Genomic DNA, 19175 nt, shown 5'->3' with positions numbered 1-19175 from the left:
GAGTCATAAATGCTACCCCCAGCGTCTGGGCGGGCATGTGCGAGCCGCCAAGATAAAAGAATTGAACTATAGTTTAATCTGCGAATATAAGATGACCCTGTATATTTTGAATGATGAATTGGGGAAAAATCTCGTCTTACAATCAGGAAAATTGGTAACATTCATATCGATACTGACTCACAGAAATGCAATGTATGTAGAATAGTTTACATCAAATTATAACTGTATTTTGATAAATGTCAATAATCATTTAGTTTTAGAAATAATAAATTATAATTGGTTTTCAGAAGATAAGAATATAACGCAATATGAAACATAGAATAAAGGTCGTCAAATCTTGAAAAAGGTCCACCACTTACAAGGACAAAAATATGAGTTCAAAATGTAACAAAATATAACCAGAACAATAAATGTATTGTGACATTCATTACTCACGGCAGTGTCATTATCTACACTACAGTGACATCACAAGGGTATAGGTCTGTTTCACTCTCTCCCCTCCCCCCTCCTCCCATTATGCAAGAGTTCTAAATCATACCTAAGTTGTCTAGCATTTTAGAGCTAAGAAATCCCCGTGATGATAACTACCATCATCCTAGAATACAGATATTACATATTCTATTGCAGATGCTAACACACGAACCATTTTGTGAGCAAGAGATAGGGCAAGTTACAACTCTTTCAACTATGATTGTTTAATTCCCTATTCCAACGGTAGCAACTGACGTTCACTCTAAGGACCCAACATTCTCCATTCATATGTGTTTACTAATATCCTTCTGCAATTTGTAAATGTCTCTACATATTTTTCTTCAATTACTTGTTCTGTCCATTTTTACTATATTCATTTCTGTAATGGTACGTTTTTCCAGTTTTATGTGCACCATATCTCTCTCTCTAATTCAACATTCTGAATTTGCATTTATTGTTATTGCCTTTTAATACATAATTTTCTTTTCAAGATATCCGTTGTTTGTCCACTTACAAAATCACTGTGACATAAATGAGCAGAGGAAACTAGCATCTGCGATTAGAGATGTGTTACGTGATGCATTGTATGTGCATCCAGAAGACAGCCAAACAGATATTTGTGAAATGACTCTCGAAGATCTGCGAGGAAAAGTAGTGATTATGGTGAGTAGAAAATATTCTGTATAATGTCTTTTTTTGTCTTTTTAAATATCGCCTTTTAATAAAATATTTATTGCAGGCTGACTTTGAAGTAAAACTGTGACTTTTGCTGTACTCTTGTATATCATTTGTGTTTGTATTGTTTAATATGTATCCTGCTTTGGTTCTTGAATATGTGTTTGGTTTGTATTTATTAGAGATGCAAATTCTAATCTTAAATCAAATGTGGAAAAAACTACTTCATGCCACCACTCTTAACTCATTCAAGTAATTATTCAAAGCATCAGATTTTAATTGTGCATGTCTTACCTCCATAATGCTGAGCAAATGGAAATCTTTGCTCTAAATTTTAATTTTGTGCATACATCCATATTGTCCAATTATGTGCTGTTCTGTGTTAAAACTCATTTATACAAGGTTCCCCAGGATGGAAGGTCAATATTCAGAGATATGACAGGAACAGTCATTCGAAGCAAAAAGTCTAGTAAACATTCGCTCTAAAGTGCATACCTTAGAAGCTATGAGCACTTATTCAGTAGTATAGATGTTTTTAATGATAGTGAAGATGAAAGAGTGCTCATATCTCTTAATGCAATCATTTAGAGCCCATGTTTACTAGACTGTTTTGCTTTGAATTTTCATTCATGTCATAGCCATGAATACTGATGTTTCCTCCTGGGACATCCTGTATATTACATTCGAATAAAGGAAAAATGAAAAAGTAAATCATTTAACTAATTTCCATCAGCTGCTTATAACTGCAAGTGGAAAAACCTTGGGCATTTCTTAAAACAATACATCAAAGCAGGAGTCTGACAGCAACAGATGTAGGCAAAGTCAAAACGCCAAACCAAAAAATTATAGAAGAGTCACAACATTCATCACACAAGGCTCACAGAGATCATTGCAGAATGCTGGCATACTGTAGGCAAATGCTGAAGTAACTTACAGCAGGCTATGGCAGGCATTTCATTAGCCCAGGTGGCCAGCTCATGTGATACATTGCCACAGACATTGCACTGTGTTGCTCGCAGTCTCTCAATTGGATTTCCTAGCGGTTAGACAGACTAATAACATTTTTTTCAGATTACATTAAATTTTATACCGACAGTTTTCAATTTAGCTTGCATTAACAGTTTGTATAGTGGGGTAGTACTGGCCACAAAGGACATTGGTGTAGACATAAGTCATCAGAACAGTCCTTGGATCAACACATTCAACATTGCTATCTCTTCTCTTCAATTGTGTAGGTGAACTGGTGATTTTCTGGTAAATGTAAAGAATAATTACTCAATTGTCAAGCATCTTAGAGACACACATCATTTTAAACTCGATACTTTGTAGATTAGGAAATATGCTTGGTTATATGTGTGTTTGGATGAGTACTGGTATATCAGCATTGCCAGAAACATGAGAAATGTCCTCTCTAGGCTCACAAATATTTCAAGCAAAAATAAAAAGAAAACGTCTTTTGATGCAAATATAAATGCTGTGTCATAGGTTACAAAATGCCACAGAGTGACAATTGACGTGGCTAGCAAAAGTTTTCAACCCTCCTCAATTGATAAAAATTCATTGGCAATTGATAAAAAGGCCATCATCAATGATGAATGTCATATCTGTGTTAAGATGCGAACTGTACACTTTCCAATTAAAAAATATTCTTGTTGGCCCATGCCAAGTGCAAAATGCCCTTCATAGATGTTATTCTGGAAGTACTGGGCCCTGTAGTGACAATTGTTGCCTCAGACACTACACTAGGTGGCTCGCAATGTCTCAATTGGATTTCCTAGCAGTTACACAGATTGATCACTTTTTTTCAGAATGCATTAAATTTTATGCAGATAATTTTCAGCCTAGCTTACATTAACAGGTACTCTGCAGGCAACCTATGACATAGCATTTATATTTGCACCAAAAGATGCAACTTAAAAGTTGTGCTACCAGTTGTCTTACCAGTTGTCTTACCAGTTGTCTTACCAGTTGTCTTACCAGTTGTCTTACCAGTTGTTGGCTTATAAGTGACCTAAACAAATCCAGCTACAGAAGACCATTGGACATTTCATTCAGTTTCATTTTAATAGTTTTAACACCTGTGTTTTAAAAACTGTTCACTGTATGAATTTTCAAGCAGTCAAGTATAACTATATTAGCTTTGGTTGCTACAGTTTTTAAATTCTCTGTAAGTGCTGTAAGTGCGTATTTATTTCATATTTTATAACAAAAAATGATAACATGTAGTTTGTACATAATTTACTTCCAAATGGCAGTCTTGAAAACATTGTGGTACACAAAGTCCAACATTCCCATGTTTGTACCACTATCTGCTTTCTTTTCTTATTCACTTGCCAGGCCCTTTCTTTCCATTGCCAGAGAAAACTTTACAATAGCACATGTTGTTTACTTTGTTGGCAGTAAATGGAACCTTATCTGGAAAGTGTCGACCAAAAGTTCTATCTATGTTAATGGTTGGTGTTCCGTCCAGTGATGATATGTCACTTCCTTCAACTACCGAGTCCATTCTAACTTCTTTTTTATGCTTTTCGCTAGAGATATCTTTTGCTTGGTGACATCTTTGTACAAAATAGAATCATAAACAGTAACATTAGGAAAAAGTGAAAGCAAATTTTGTTTCACCACTTCATTGTTTTGCATGTGAAAGGGCAGCAACTGTACAGCTTGTTGATGTAGTGTACACCAGCGTTGTTCATATTGTAATCTATAACATTGTTTGGCTTTATTGTTGTTATAAAACCTCCTTCTGAACATACAGAAACACCTTCAGTGGTTGCCTGATGTTTTGTGGAGAGCCAATACACATAAAGTCTATTTTCCAGAGTGAGCACTAGAATAGGACCCTTAATTAAAATAAAAATAAAAAATGTTTCTTCAGATTCCTTGTCATGAAGCTTGGGAGCTTGTTGGTGTGCCCTTTCGGTTCTTTGTGACAGTTACCACGTTCACTAAAGACACAGTTATAAATTGACTCCTGCTGCATCCAGCGATCAAAATATAAACTACAAAGGCTGTCCTACAGCCAGTAGTCATGTAGCACATGGGAAAACACATTTCAGTGAATGGAAAACTTGTGTCTGTATGGGATGCTGGTGCTGTCCTCACAGTGGATACATGTGCATCTGTATGGCATACAGGCATAGTACTGAGTGTGTTAATTATGCAATCCTGTTTAACACAGATGAGAATTTTACTTTTTATTTTGAAAAATTTGGCCAAAAACTATTTTTAACAATGTGTCATCAATAATGAATGATCCCTGTACAGTGTACACCCAAGATGTCAAGTATTTCTATAATAAAAATACACACTGTCTGATAATACTGTAGGCCATATGTGTGGAGACAGTGGCTCAAAACACAGTAATTTCCAATTGTCATTTTTCATTCTTGCATTGTCATGTAAGTCTCATCATGGACTCCCACCAGGTATGTGGAACAAGTAAAGTTATATATTAATAGCCAGAAGCTGCCACAGCAAATTACTTGTGTAAAGTATCATTTTTACATGTGTAAAATATCACTAGTGCTAATCTATTGAAACTGATAATTAAGGAAATTGCCCCTTGATTCTTCATTCACGTATATTAGGAGGAAAACAGCTGTTTTTGGGGAAAAAAGTTCACTGCTCCTCCACTTATACTACACAGCTGGTGCTTTGTCTAACACTTCAAACAAAGATCTTATGCATCTTTACACAGAACACTATCAGCTGTCCATGTACTGGCAAAGCTAATATCTACTTAATACAAATACTAGGTGTGGTTCTCACTGAGGCAATGACATATGCGATGCAGCTCACAATATAACACAGAAGCAGCCTGCATTGCTGGAGTGCATAGAAAAGTAGTTGAAGTGACAATTGGTTCACACTGGGGTGACAGTTTTGATACAAATTTCAAGTCATCAGAAGTGCCTAAAACATTGTTTTATGTAAATGAAGCAGAGCTACATCTGTCTCTCTACTTAGTTTTTCAGGAAAGCTTTTATTTTTGTGTAAATATTTAAAAATCATGGTTTTTAGATTCACGTGTATTCTCCATTATGCAGGCTTTCTCATTTGAGTCTAAGGAAACTGTTAAGTATTTTTTTTAAAAATATTTTTTCTTATGCCGTAATCTCACTCTCTGGTTTTCTTTTTGCTATTGCCCATAGTTGTTCTGATACTTAGTTACTAAGAAAACAATTGGCTATGTTTGGAACGTTTACAGCAAAGAGTGTAGTTGGTAGCCAGCTTATGTTTGGTGGGTTTCAGGTCATACATTGCTGCATACAAATTATAGCCAACATATTGAAATTGTTTTTAACATTAGATGAGACACAGGGAATCAAGTGATAATGCTGACTGCTTTTTTACAGTTTGTTCCTGATTTCAGCAAACCTTATGGCAAGCATAAAAGAGATCCTAAAGCTAAATTCCTTTTACTTCTGAATGAGCAGCTAGAAAGAACTTGAGAAGGCGACATTGGGATTTTGTTTAACATCATGAGCTTCTTTCATTTCTTCAAATACATTGTCTGGCTGTGATTTCACCCATGGGACTTGTTTACTCTCTCATCTAGTATATCCTTCTTGAGATAAATAATCGTGATGCTGTAGAATGTGCTAAAAAAGTGCAGATGATGTACAACCTATAACTTTCAACATGGCTGGCTGTCTTCAATAGGGAGGGTGGCCATACACAATCACTCTACAGCTGAATCATTCAACACAGTAATGCTAATTCTAAACCTTATAATATTAATGAAACAAATTAGTGAAATAAATGTTAATCAGTAATTGAATTAAGGATGAAATATTTAAACGAAATCCTGATGGATAATAATGTTGGCTAAGCCAGACTGTTTTCAAATATTTATTTCAGACATGCACAACATATGTGAATGGTAGCTGCTAAATCAGCAGTGTGAAATTTATAATCACTTCATGCAAGCAGTGCATTTACAGACAACACCATGCTCTAGATAATTAAATAGTTTTACACATTAACTCACGAATAACTGTAACAACTTCTTAATGTTCATTAGTGTGAACTCTCACTGCTACCCTCAGTGGAGCCAAACTCAACAGTGCACATTACTATTGTGTCACTTTTCAGCCAAGTCCATCTCAAATACAAATAATGGAAGCACACCTACCAAGAATAATTAAAGAATGCCCGTATGAAAGCTAGTCATTCACTGAAATGAAATGACTCAAGAAATTCTATGTCCTGACTGAAATCAGAGTCCACAAATATTTACAGACTTTCACTTGCAGCCTTGAAATAATTCCATGTCTCCACACTCACGGAGTGAAGCAAGTAGCACACACAGCACACAGAATGTTATCACACTTCCGACCAACTGCAGACAAAAAACACACAATGAACCACCGTAGATGAAAGATGCTGTGCTGTGCATGCTTATTTAAAGGCTTGGTCACTTCACCACTACTCAACTCAGTGAAGATACTTTCACCCTGACCATCATTAAGAATTTATACAATAATTTCACATAAATATATACGATAAAAATTTGGTGAATCTTTGCAGTTTGCAACCTCTTCATAAAATATAAGGCATTGTGACAAGAATTTCAAACTAATCTCAAACATATAATTTGACATACCTGGAACCAGTCAAGACACTAACTTTACATATTTTATAGCTCACAAATATAAATAAATATGTCATAAATTGTTGGACTATTAAAGTGATACTCATGCTGATATCATCATTTGTGCATCTGTGGAGCATTTCACAGTCATGGCACTATTTATGTAAAATTAACTAATTTTTTATAATATTTTGCATATATTATTTACTTAGAAAAGTGATCACTTCATCTGATTGCTGGCATCAGCCACGTTCATTTGGTGTATTGAGAATGTAAATTACATAATGGGCTTATTTGTTACAGTCTTAAAAAATAATACTAGTAGTAAATTTTAATTGCTTTTTTTGATCATTTAAGTTCCAAATATGGTTTAATTTTCAATGAGCTCATCTCACTGCTGTGTTTCCAAAGCTGTCAGTTTTTTTTACCCTACCGTGCCTGTATGACACTTAATGTATTTTCTGTAATATTAAATGTAATGACAATATTTCAAGTCACAGGACTCCTCCATCATAGCTCATTCTGCAACTCTACTGCCAGAAATCAGAAGCACCTCTTTCCATTCAGGAAAAACATGACCACTACTTTTCATTGCTTGCTAGCCACCACTATATTTCTGCTTACTGCTCCGTCCAGTTCAGCTCACCTGTTCACAATCCAGCTGATAGCCACCCACCCCAACACTTCTTCACACCAGCCCTACAGCCGTTCTGTCAATTTTAAACCATCTTGTGGCAATCGAGCCAGCTGTTTGTTGTCACATACCCCTGTGCAGAGTTCATCATCCACTGCTACACCATCAATTGTCCCGGATCCCACTTCAGATCCAGTGTTTCTTCTGAATACTTGTCAAGCTGAATTGTATACTACTTTGCAAAACCAAATAGTTGTAGAAATATTAGCTTTATTAATTTGTAACCATTATTTATATATGTACCACATTCTGTAAAGTACCATACCAGATGCTCTTACAAAAAATAAACTTCTCATAGTGGCATTTTAATGTCATTCACACTCTTTCACCAACTTGCCTAATTGGAATGAGTAGCTTCTCAGCAGGAGAAATAGCTAGTCAAAAATTTGTGTCCTGCATTGTCAAAGTAGCCGATACCTGTTATTCCCAAAAGTGGAAACTGTCTGGACTCATTCTATAGAATTCATGGAATTTGTGTTCATGCTGAGAGACCTCATGAGAAACCACAGCTGAACAATTTTTCATATTTATATCAATGTATGGGTGCACCCAGAACTTCCTTTTCTTTTTTTGTTTTTTGAACTGTAAATAATAAGTGACAATAATGTCCACTTCAGAAGAGCTTGTGATTGCAACTGAAACTCAAACAAAAAAGTGATTTATTCTGTCATGTTGCTTTTTTTTTATCAACAGCTGCATCACATATTGTATCATCCTTGTGGGAATGTAAGTGTCACACTGATAAGTGTCACACAATGTGACATTTATTGCAATATGTCATATTGCATACTGCCAACAGCCTTGTTGCAGTGGTAACACTGGTTCCCACTAGGTCACTGAAGTTAAGCACTGTCATGTTTGGCTAGCACTTGGACACGTGACCACCTGAGTCTGCCTAGTCTATGGGCAAGCAGGCTACACTCAGCCCCTGTGAGACCAAATGAGGAACTACTTGACTGAGAAGTACAGGCTCCTGTCACAAAATCTGAAAACAACTTCAGAGAGTGGACCGCGGACCACATGACTCTCCGTATCTGCATCCACTGATGCCTATTGGTTAAGGATGATATGGCAGTTGTTTGGAACAGTTTGGGCTTCAGACACTTGTTCAGATGGAGTGTAGTTTTGTCATATTGTATCAGCTCAGTGAGAACTGTACCCTAGAGTTATGTGAAATTAACATTCCTGAGTCCAAATGTATTGATGAATTGTGGGAGAGGTAGCTAATACTTGCAACCTGTTACACATCATTCATCAAAATATAAAACTACACTTGGAACCATTGAAAGGGATGTTTAGTCTACATGAAAATTATTTTTACTTCTAGTGTTAACATGGTCAGTTGCGCATTTCATCTTTAATTTACTCTTGTAATTAATCAGATATGTCACTACGAAGTAAATGTATTGGTATACTAGTGTAAACATTGATAGGTCCCTAAAGCAGCTTGTGCAGTATGTTCAGTTATCAACTTTTATAATATTCTTACTGAACAGTCCTATAGAAGAATACTTTTTTATCTTAGCTGCATTTCCCCAGAACATTATGCCATAGGACAATATTGAGTAAATGAAAGTATGCAAAGTATACTAGTAGTCCACTATTCATGGCAGCATAATGAGGCATTTCTAAGGGTAATGCAGGCAGAACTGAGCATTTTGGGTAACTGATCCATGATCTAGTCCTGCCTCAGTTTAATATCCATCTCATTGCCCTGGAGCTTTACACATGCACATGCAGCCCCATTCAGTGTGTTCTCACTGGTCTCAACTTCTGGTATCTTGTTTCGTTGTTTTGAACTGAACAATATGGGATTTTGTAAGATCAAGAATTAAGCTGTTTGATGTGAACAAGTTGCAAGCCTATTCCATCAGTCCTCTGGTGGTATCTGGTATGGACATGTTTCAGCCCTTTATCTAGTGTCATCAGAAAACTTCAGAAGTTTCGAAGAATCCTCTGTGTTCTAGGTAAATCATTTATGTAGGCCAAGAACAGACACGGACCAAGCACTGGACATTGTGGGACACAATATTCAATGTTTCCCCATACCAAGTTTGTTTTTATTCCTGTTGGGTCATTGGTTACTGTGTTCCTCTGTTGTCCATTGCTAAAATAAGATTCCGTCCATGCAAGGGGAATGACTTGCCATCGCACTTGCCCTTGTAGAATTTTGCGATCCACACAAAGGTCTTTGTAAGATACTGACAATGCCAAAAGTGTAACTTTTCTTGTTTGTTCTGACAGATCTGAGTTCATGATGTTTTTCATTGGTGTCTCCTTTGAATGAAGTTGACATTTTTCCACTTGGACTGCAATTTTTATTAAGAGTTTATCTTTCTTACACTACTAGTTTTGAGTTAAAAAGCCATTTTCAGGTGTTTATCTAGTGCAGCGTGCCATAGACATGAAAACACCGGCGAATTTACATGTTGTTCTGTTATTTCTGATGGTTGACAAATTATAGTTCAAATATTACTGTTTGAGGTGGTTTACAAACAGTAAATGCATTAAAGACAAGAAATATTAGCAAAATCATTACAGAAGTTAAGTGGCAATGTTTGTAAAATTTTACTGTCAGGAAGGTGATTTAGTATTCTGTTGTAAGTTCCTGCCCAAGAAATTTTGAGAACATGGGAAGGAGGGAGAGATGACTATAATTGGAGCAGCCCCAGCAGTAGCTGGACAAATATACTCATTGTGCTGGCTGAATGTTACACTAGAGAACAGTTGTTTCTCTTGTAAAGAGGGCATTCTGTTGTGTTTTAAAAGTGCTATATAATGGTCTCTGACAGTTAGAAGCATATTGCTGCAAGCTTCCTCAAAGGAAAAAAAAAATTAGTTAGTAGTGAAAGATGCAATGACCATGTGCTAAGAAATCACTATAGACTGATGGGAAACATTTCTACAGCTGTGTGTGAATTCTTTTTTTGCCTATATGTGACATGTATGCATTTAAATGAAAAATTTATGTCTAATAATGTTTAACAGCCAATAAAAATTTATGGAAATTTATTTTATGAATTTCAGATATCTTGGTGGTTTCAGTTCCTGTATGTTTAGTGTTTGTGAAGATCTTCTTTCTAGATGATATGTACAGAAGCTGCCACTTGTGTGTTGGCCTCATATCCAACTTAAAAAAAAACTTCAGTAGATATTTTAACTATCACACATGTGCTTCCATCAGACTGTGTCCTCAGACTTCATCACCGCTTTCAGTGACATGCAACCTGCCAGTTATTTTCCAGTTACAATAGTCTTCCTGAATAATGGCAACATGAAACTGCTCTCTGCAGAGTCAGTTTTCTGACAATGCAGCTTCATTAAGAGAGCTTTACCTTATGACGATAACAAGCCTCATTTTTGCACAAACTTCAATTCAGTGAAAAGTTAACAGCAAAAATTTTAAACTTATTATTTACTGTAGCAGAATTCTTAGATCCCTCAAACAAAGTCCAGCTTATCAGTGTTCACAATCATGAATAATGTGAAAAGAAATCCAACAAATCTATTTGAATAGAGACAAGGAATGTTTCCAACATCGCTACCAAGTGAGGTTCTCCATTAGTTAATGTACATAACACATATTCTGGAGAAGTGGACTTCAAATTCTTCTCTAGTCAGCAAGATGTAGAGTTCCATTAAGTTATGTAATACAAATACTGGGAGATTCCTATTGAAAAGGGCATAATCAATTTCCATCCCTGTCCTTGCTAAATCAGTGCTTGTGCTCAATTTTTAACGGCCTCAGCACTGACACAATGTTAAATCACAATTTTCTTGCCTCCTCTTCTCCAAAAACTGCTACAGTGCTGCCTACCATCATTAAGTATATCTATTTTCATAATTAATTTCAGTATAAAAGGATGAACGAAACCTCATATCTTTGTACATTTCTGTAAAAACAGCATAATGTTACTGGCCATACTTTTAAAATTCTTAATGTTTCACTTTGCAAACCCCCTGTTATGTGATATTTAACTGACTCATGAATTAATCATGAATCAGCCAAACCCTTGAGAATCTGTGCAGAATTTAATGCATGCAACAGATTTACTAATGTTAACACTTATTTAGGCTGTAACAGTGAATCTGAAGATGGAGGAATTGACATAATATTTATCATTGAAAGGGATTGAATGTGATAATAAACCCAAGATTTAAGCATACTCTCACAGTTTATTACAAAAGACAGTTGGCCTTTTGAAGCATTAAAAAAAAAAAAAGAAGTCTCAATTTGAACTTTCTGATGAGAATTGCAAACTAAAGCTCAGAGTTGGCAAAGTTACTAAATGAGGGGGAGATGATTAATAATCTTGCATCTGATTCTATGAACTGATTTGCAACTTGATTATGGTGATCACAGTGACTGTATGCAACAAGAACTGAAGAATCCCAAAGAAGCACTGACAAATATGAGACAGTGAAACCTATATTGAAATTTAACTACAATACTCTCTTTTCTTCTAATGTGCCAGAGATGTAAGTGATGCTTACCTTAATCTTCAGTGTAATTTGAGTAGAGTAGGGACACTACTGTTTGCTGGTCTGAAGTTCAGCATTATGATTTGGCAGCTGAGGACTTGAACAGCGGACCTCAGATGACTCTGCCACTTGAGAGCACAGCCACAGAGCTTGCTACCATCTCCTGTCTGTGACTTGTCTGCATCTGATATTTTCTAAAAGATGTTTTGTAAGTCTCCAAAAACCAGCTTGCTCATTTCTGTGCACCAACAAAATGTATCCACCAATCCTTTCAAGAGCTACTATAGGCCACAGTTGTTTCTTTGACAAAATGTTGTGCAAAGTAACGGTAAAATGCCAACAAGCCAATGAATTGAGTTTCTTCCCCTCTTTTCTAAAAAACTTATCTCCTCCTGAAGTCACTTGTAACAGACCAGTCAATGCTCATTCAGCTACCAGCTAGCCTAGCTAGCCTGTCCTGTGAAACTGTTAAAAAAACTGTCCCCAGGGCCACTCTCTGACTTTCCTGCAACTTCTGAGCATTAAGTAGGTCACAGATGTTTCGTTTTTTTTTTTTTTTTTAGGAAAGCCAGGAGATGCTTATCTGCTCACATTATTCTTTTAATGGGTTCCTAGCACATACCACCTGCTGAAGGAGTTCTGCCTTTTAGAATAAAGGCATTTATAGCAGTCACCCTACAAACCATGCTATAAGCCAGACAATGGCCTCTCCACCTGCTCACTGTTCATCAATGTCCCTTTCAGCCCCCCGACATGGCAAGGATGTTATACCTCCACTTTAACTCTTTGTTTCCATGAAGGTCAGTGTGCTCGCAGTTCTCTGTGGCTGCTTTTGCTGGGCCTCACTAAAAGTCTCTTTTCTCCTATTCACAGCACTTCTCACTTCCAAAGCTTGCCCATAAAACAAATTGATATACCCAGTACCATGTCAGATTACAAAAGGTTAAGAAGAGGATATGAAATCACCTAATACAATCACTGTGATAGCATGACTCTCATTTAACTAATTCAATTCCCCTTCAATCAAAGGTGAATAAATGAAAAGAGATGAGGCTTATTGTAATTTTTTAGAAACATAAAAATGTGTAACCCATGTCCAGCCACCCTGATTTAGATTTTCCATGATTTCCCTAAATTACTTCATGCAAATGCCAGGATGGTTGCTTTGAAAGGGCACAGCCAACTTCCTTCCCCATCCTTTCCTAATCTGATGGGACTGATGATGTGGCTGTTTGGTCCCTCCCCAAATCAACCAACCAACCAAAAATGTGTTGTGCAGAATTTGGTGCCTCATTAAATTGAAACTCTTTCTTAATTTTGTTTTCTACATTTGTCTCTATTCTTAACCTTGTGTCATGTTAGGAAACAGGGAGTATTATGTTAATTATGAGGTGCCCACAACCTTATCATGACCTTCTGGTCTTAGAATTGTAAATTTTTTACACTAGTTACTTACTTCATTTACTTGTTTTGTATTTCTTCTCTAACTTTATTTAAAAATTAGCATCATCAAAGAGTTACAGTGTGAATCAATAACATGGAAAACATTGCTTGCTATTTTTAATGGTATATCAAAATACACTGCCTGACAAAAAAGTCAAGCAGTCAGAAGAGAAGAAGGAAATAAAATTAAATGAAACTTCAAAGGTTGAGAGGGTATGTAATGTAATTTCAGTGATTACAAAATCTAGTCAAATTTATAAAGAATTTGGTATTATGCACCCACTTGTCAGTTTGATGTTGACCCCTTCTGGCCATGGATACAAGCACTGATTGATTTGGGAAAGTTGCCATAAATCCATTTTACTCTCTCCTGAGGCAAGCCGGCCCCATAACTGTTCTAACTAGTCCTTGATACCCTGGATACTGGCACTAGGGTGGAGCTGACATCCAAGGTGGTCCCATACATGTTCTACTGGTGACAGATGTGGGGATCTTGCTGGCTGCAAAGTTACGTCAACATCATGCAGATTGTTCATAGAGGCACGTGCCATGTGTGGCCGAGCAACGTTATGTTGAAAAATGGCTCCACCGTGCTGTCCTGTGAGAGGTAACACGTGGGGATGCAGAATATCCATGGCGTACCATTGTGCTGGAAAAGTTCCGTCTATCATTACCAGACATGACCTGAAGTGATGCATGACGACTCCCTACACCGTACCCCCTGCGGTTTCAGGGGTAAGAATAGGCCCGCGGTATTCCTGCCTGTCGTAAGAGGCGACTAAAAGGAGTCTCACATGTTTTGGCCTTATGTGATGGTCCCCTCTCGGGTTTGACCTCCATATTTCTAAATTATTCCAAAGAGCAAGCCAATTGGGGAAGGGCGCCTTACATGGTGCACTGTATCCGTTGTGCATTGAGACCTTTAGCCGGCTTTTTCGTCATTGCAATGGTGTTCCGCTCGTTTTCCATCTCTTGGGCGAGGATACGTCCCTGGGTGCGATTACCACACTGCATTCTGCAATGTTGCTTTTAACTGCGACGACGACCTTGGACATTTTTGCACCTAAGATCCAGCACAGTAGCCAGTCCGTTGTGGTGGGGCCGCCATGTACCCTGTTGGTTGTAGCCCCCTGACAACACAGGGATCGCTCTGCTGATGCCTGCGCCGTTAACTCCCCACGTATGCCAAGGAGTAGATGCCCATCTCCCTGGGGCATCAGGACTGCCGGCAATGGCCATCCTGCCAGGTGGCTATTGCTGCGGCTGGATGGCACCCGTGGGGAGGGCCCTTGGTCGGAGTAGGTGGCATCAGGGCGGATGACCCGCAATGAAGCGTGGTACATCCTCTCTCGCTGGTGGGCCTCCACCAGCAGTCTCTAAGCGATCGAGGTCTAACCTCAACGTGAAGAAATTTGATCAGCGATCGTTTCCCTCCCTAGCCACTCCATGGGAGGAACGTCTTGCTAAAGAAGGCAGTGGAGACTATTCACCCCGGTACCTTGTGTGTACGCGGGTTGATGGAGAATCGTTTATGTCAACCAAGCCCCAGTTTTTTGTGGAGCATTTAGAGGACAAGTTCGGGGAGGTGGAGGGCTTGTCCAAAATGCGCTCTGGTTCTGTGCTCATCAAAATGGCATCCTCTGCCCAGTCACGGCTGTTGCTCAATTGTGACAAGTTGGGGGATGTTTCAGTTAGCATCACGCCGCATAAGAGTCTCAACATGGTCCAGGGTATTATATTCCACAGGGATCTTCTTCTGCAGTCCGATGATGAATCACGCGCCAACCTCGAACGACGAGGTGTTCACTTCGTCCGGCGCGTCCACCGGGGTCCGAGGGATAATCAGGTAGCCACCGGTGCCTTCATCTTGGCCTTCGAAGGTGATGTTTTACCCGAAAAGGTCAAGGTGATGGTTTACCGTTGTGATGTGAAGCCATATATCCCTCCTCCGATGCGGTGTTTTAAATGCTGGAAGTTTGGGCACATGTCATCTCGCTGTACTTCCAGCATCACGTGTCGGGATTGTGGACGTCCTTCGCATCCCGATACTCCATGTGCCCCGCCTCCTATCTGTGTTAACTGCGGATAACACCATTCCCCCTGCTCGCTGGACTGTAGGATATTGCAGAAAGAAAGGAAGATAATGGAATATAAGACCCTGGACCGCCTGACCTACCCCGAGGCTAGACGGAAATATGAGAGGCTCCATCCTTTGGCAATGATATCAACCTACGCCGCTGCTGCAACGACGGTTCTCCCATCATCACGAATCGGCTCTAAGATTGGTCAGCATCCACCAGCCCCCTTGCTTGTGGGGGGGCACTTCACAACCTGTTGCTCCTGCTCCATCTACTTCAGGAGCAACACCCCCCCCCCCCCCCCCAAACCATCGGGGACATCAGTTCCCCCTTCCCAGCCGGAGAAGAGTAAGACTTCTTCGGCTACTCTCGCAAGGAAGGGGTCCCTTGGGGACCTCCCTTCGCAAGTTCCGACCAGCGGCACAGCAGACACCCGCAAGTGGCTCAAACAACCACCAGTCCCTGGTCGTAGGGCCTCACAGTCGTCCTCCGTCCCTGAGACTGACCCTGTGCAGCCCTCCAAGCCTGAACCACCGAAGGCACGACGAGAGAAGCAGAAACAGAACCAGAAGAAAGTCCCCAAGAATACCAACATTGTGGTGGCACCCGTCCCACCGCTTCCTACAAGCTCTGCGTCTGAGGACGAGGTGGAGATTCTGGCGTCCGCTGAGGACCTCGATCTCGCCGATCCCTCAGACGCCATGGCAATCACTGGCACAGGTGCTCAATCGGAGGCAGCAGGTGACCCAGCGGCGTAATCTGCCTACCCAGTCCTGTCACGCCTTTCTCAGACATGGACAATACCATCCTCCAGTGGAACTGCAGCGGTTTCTTCCAACATCTAGCTGAGCTGCGCCAACTTATCAGCCTTCACCCTTCCTTCTGCATTGCACTTCAGGAAACATGGTTTCCAGCAATCCAGCAATGTGAACCCCCGCCCTCCGTGGCTATCGGGGTTATTATAAAAACCGGGTAGCTTATGAAAGGGTGTCTGGTGGCGTCTGCATCTATGTCCTTAACTCTCTCCACAGCGAGTCTGTCCCTCTACATACAACTTTAGAGGCTGTCGCTGTTCGGGTGTGGACGCCACAGGCTGTTACTGTCTACAGTCTTTACCTTCCACCGGAGGGTGATGTCGCGCAGCATGTTCTGGCTGCGCTGATAGCCCAATTGCCGCCACCTTTCTTGTTACTGGGCGACTTTAACGCCCATAACCCTCTGTGGGGTGGGTCAGTGGCAACAGGTCGAGGCGCCACTATTGAGCATTTATTGGCGCAGCTCGATCTCTCGATCTTAAATGACGGTGCCTCCACACACTTCAGTGTGGCGCATGGCACATACTCCGCCATTGACCTATCGCTCTGTAGCCCTAGCCTCGTACCGTCTGTCGAATGGGGTGTGCATGACGACCTGTGTGGTAGTGACCATTTTCCAATCTTTCTGTCACTGCCACGGCACCACTCTTGTGGGCGCCCCAGCAGATGGGCTATGAATAAGGCTGACTGGGACTTGTTTTCCTCCACTGCCGCTATTGAGCCTCTCTCTCGTGATGACATTGATGCGGTGGTTCAATCGGTCACCACCGGCATCGTTACTGCCGCCGAATCTGCCATTCCCCGTTCTTCTGGGTCCCCTCGGCAGAGGGCTGTGCCGTAGTGGTCGCCTGAGATCGCTGAGGCGATTAAAGATCGCCGGCGGGCGCTCCAGCGTCACAAGAGACATCCTTCCATAGACCACCTCATCGCCTTCAAACGGCTGCGTGCGCGGGCCCGCCTCCTTATCCGCCAAGGCAAGGAGGAGTGCTGGGAGCGGTATGTGTCCACCATTGGCCTCCATGTCACTCCATCGCAGGTCTGGGCGAAGATTCGACGCGTCTACGGCTATCGGACCCCTGCCAGCGAGCCTGCGCTCTCACTGAATGGAGCAGTTTGTACAGACTCAGACGTCATCGCAAGCCGCTTGGCAGAGCATTTGGCTATGAGTTCCGCTTCTACGAATTATCCCCAGGCCTTCCGCTCCATTAAAGAGCGGATGGAACGTCGGAGTCTTTCTTTTCGCACCCACACTTCTGAATCCTACAATGCTCCATTCAGTGAGTGGGAATTTCACAGTGCCCTTGCCGCTTGCCCTGATACCGCTCCCGGGCCCGATCGCATCCACTGTCAGATGCTGACACACCTTTCAGTGGACTGCAAGCGACGCCTCCTCGACCTTTACAACCGTCTCTGGGTCGAGGGTGAGTTTCCGTCACAATGGCGGGAAAGCATTGTCATCCCCGTTTTGAAACCAGGCAAGAGCCCTTTGGAGGTGGACAACTACTGCCCCATTAGCCTCACCAACGTTCTTTGTAAGCTTCTCGAACGGATGGTGAGCCGGCGCTTGAATTGGGTACTGGAGTCTCTGGGCCTTCTGGCTCCGTCTCAGGGTGGGTTCCGGAGGGGCCGCTCCGCCGCCGACAATCTGGTGAGCCTGGAGTCGGCCATCCATACTGCCTTTGCCCGCCGTCAGCACCTGGTCGCTGTCTTTTTCGACATGCGGAAGGCGTACGATATGACATGGCGTCATCACATCCTTTCTACACTTCATGAATGGGGTCTTTGGGGCCCTCTGCCGATCTTTATCAGAAATTTTCTGTCGTATCGTACCTTCCGCGTGCAAGCCGCAGCCTCATATAGTTCCACCCACGTCCAGGAGAACGGTGTGCCACAGGGTTCTGTTTTAAGTGTCTGCCTGTTTTTAATAGCCATTAACGGGCTCACTGCGGCCGTGGGAAATTCCATCTCTGCTTCCCTGTATGCTGACGACTTCTGCCTTTATTACAGCTCTACTGGCATTGCAGCCGTTGAACGTCAGCTACAGGGTGCTATCCGCAAGGCGCAGTCTTGGGCTGTAGCTCATGGGTTCCAGTTTTCGGCAGCCAAGACCTGCGTTATGCATTTCTGCCGGCGACGCACTGTCCACCCAGAGCCACGGCTTTATCTAGCCGGCGACCTTCTTTCAGTGGTGGAAGCACACAGGTTTTTGGGGGTGATTTTGATGCCCGGTTGACTTGGCTGCCTCATATCCGGCAGCTCAAACAGGCGTGTTGGCGGCATCTCAATGCTCTGCGATGTTTGAGCCACACCCGCTGGGCGCCGACCGATCTACCCTGTTGCGGCTCTACCAGGCGTTAGTCCAGTCTCGCCTGGATTATGGGAGCCTAGCCTATGGCTCAGCATCCCCATCTGCGTTGCGGGTGCTGGACCCAATCCTCCATAGCGGGATACGCCTTGCCACTGGTGCTTTTCGGACCAGCCCTGTGGACAGCATACTGGTGGAGGCAGGTGAGGTGTCCCTCCACTGCGGTTACGACGCCAACAATTACTGGCTGCTTATGCTGCCCATGTTTTTAGCTTGCCCGGGCATCCAAATTACCGTGTCCTGTTCCCGCAGTCTGTCGTCCATCTGCCAGACCGTCGGCCCCGGTCGGGTTGTCCGATCACCGTACGTGTCAAAGAGCTTCTCTCCGGGATTAGGGGTTTCACTGTTCCACCTCCTTTCCGGGCCCCTTTGTGTACACCCCCATGGTGTGTTCCTCGCCCTTGCCTTCGGCTCGACTTGGCACAGGGCCCGAAGGACTCAGTCCCTCCAGAGGCCTTCCGCCACCGCTTTTATTCTATCCTGGCCACGTATCAGGGCTCTGGCATTGTTTACACTGACGGTTTGATGGTTGCTGGTCGTGTCGGGTATGCATTAA

General features: G+C 41.6%; 1 protein-coding gene across 1 annotated transcript in view; it reads left to right on the top strand.

The window, feature by feature from the left end:
• Window positions 1–19175, top strand: part of LOC126184041 (inactive phospholipase C-like protein 2) — a 749749-nt gene that overhangs the window by 569451 nt on the left and 161123 nt on the right. Inside the window, exon 10 of the mRNA XM_049926398.1 lies at window positions 963–1134. Within this exon, the coding sequence (XP_049782355.1) occupies window positions 963–1134 (172 nt within the window). The remainder of the gene's footprint in view (window positions 1–962; window positions 1135–19175) is intronic.

The sequence above is a fragment of the Schistocerca cancellata genome, chromosome 4 (assembly GCF_023864275.1).
Source record: "Schistocerca cancellata isolate TAMUIC-IGC-003103 chromosome 4, iqSchCanc2.1, whole genome shotgun sequence".
In the NCBI taxonomy this organism is placed as follows: Eukaryota; Metazoa; Arthropoda; class Insecta; order Orthoptera; family Acrididae; genus Schistocerca; species Schistocerca cancellata.
Note: the sequence above shows the minus strand (reverse complement) of the source record. Positions and strands in the feature narration are given on the sequence as shown.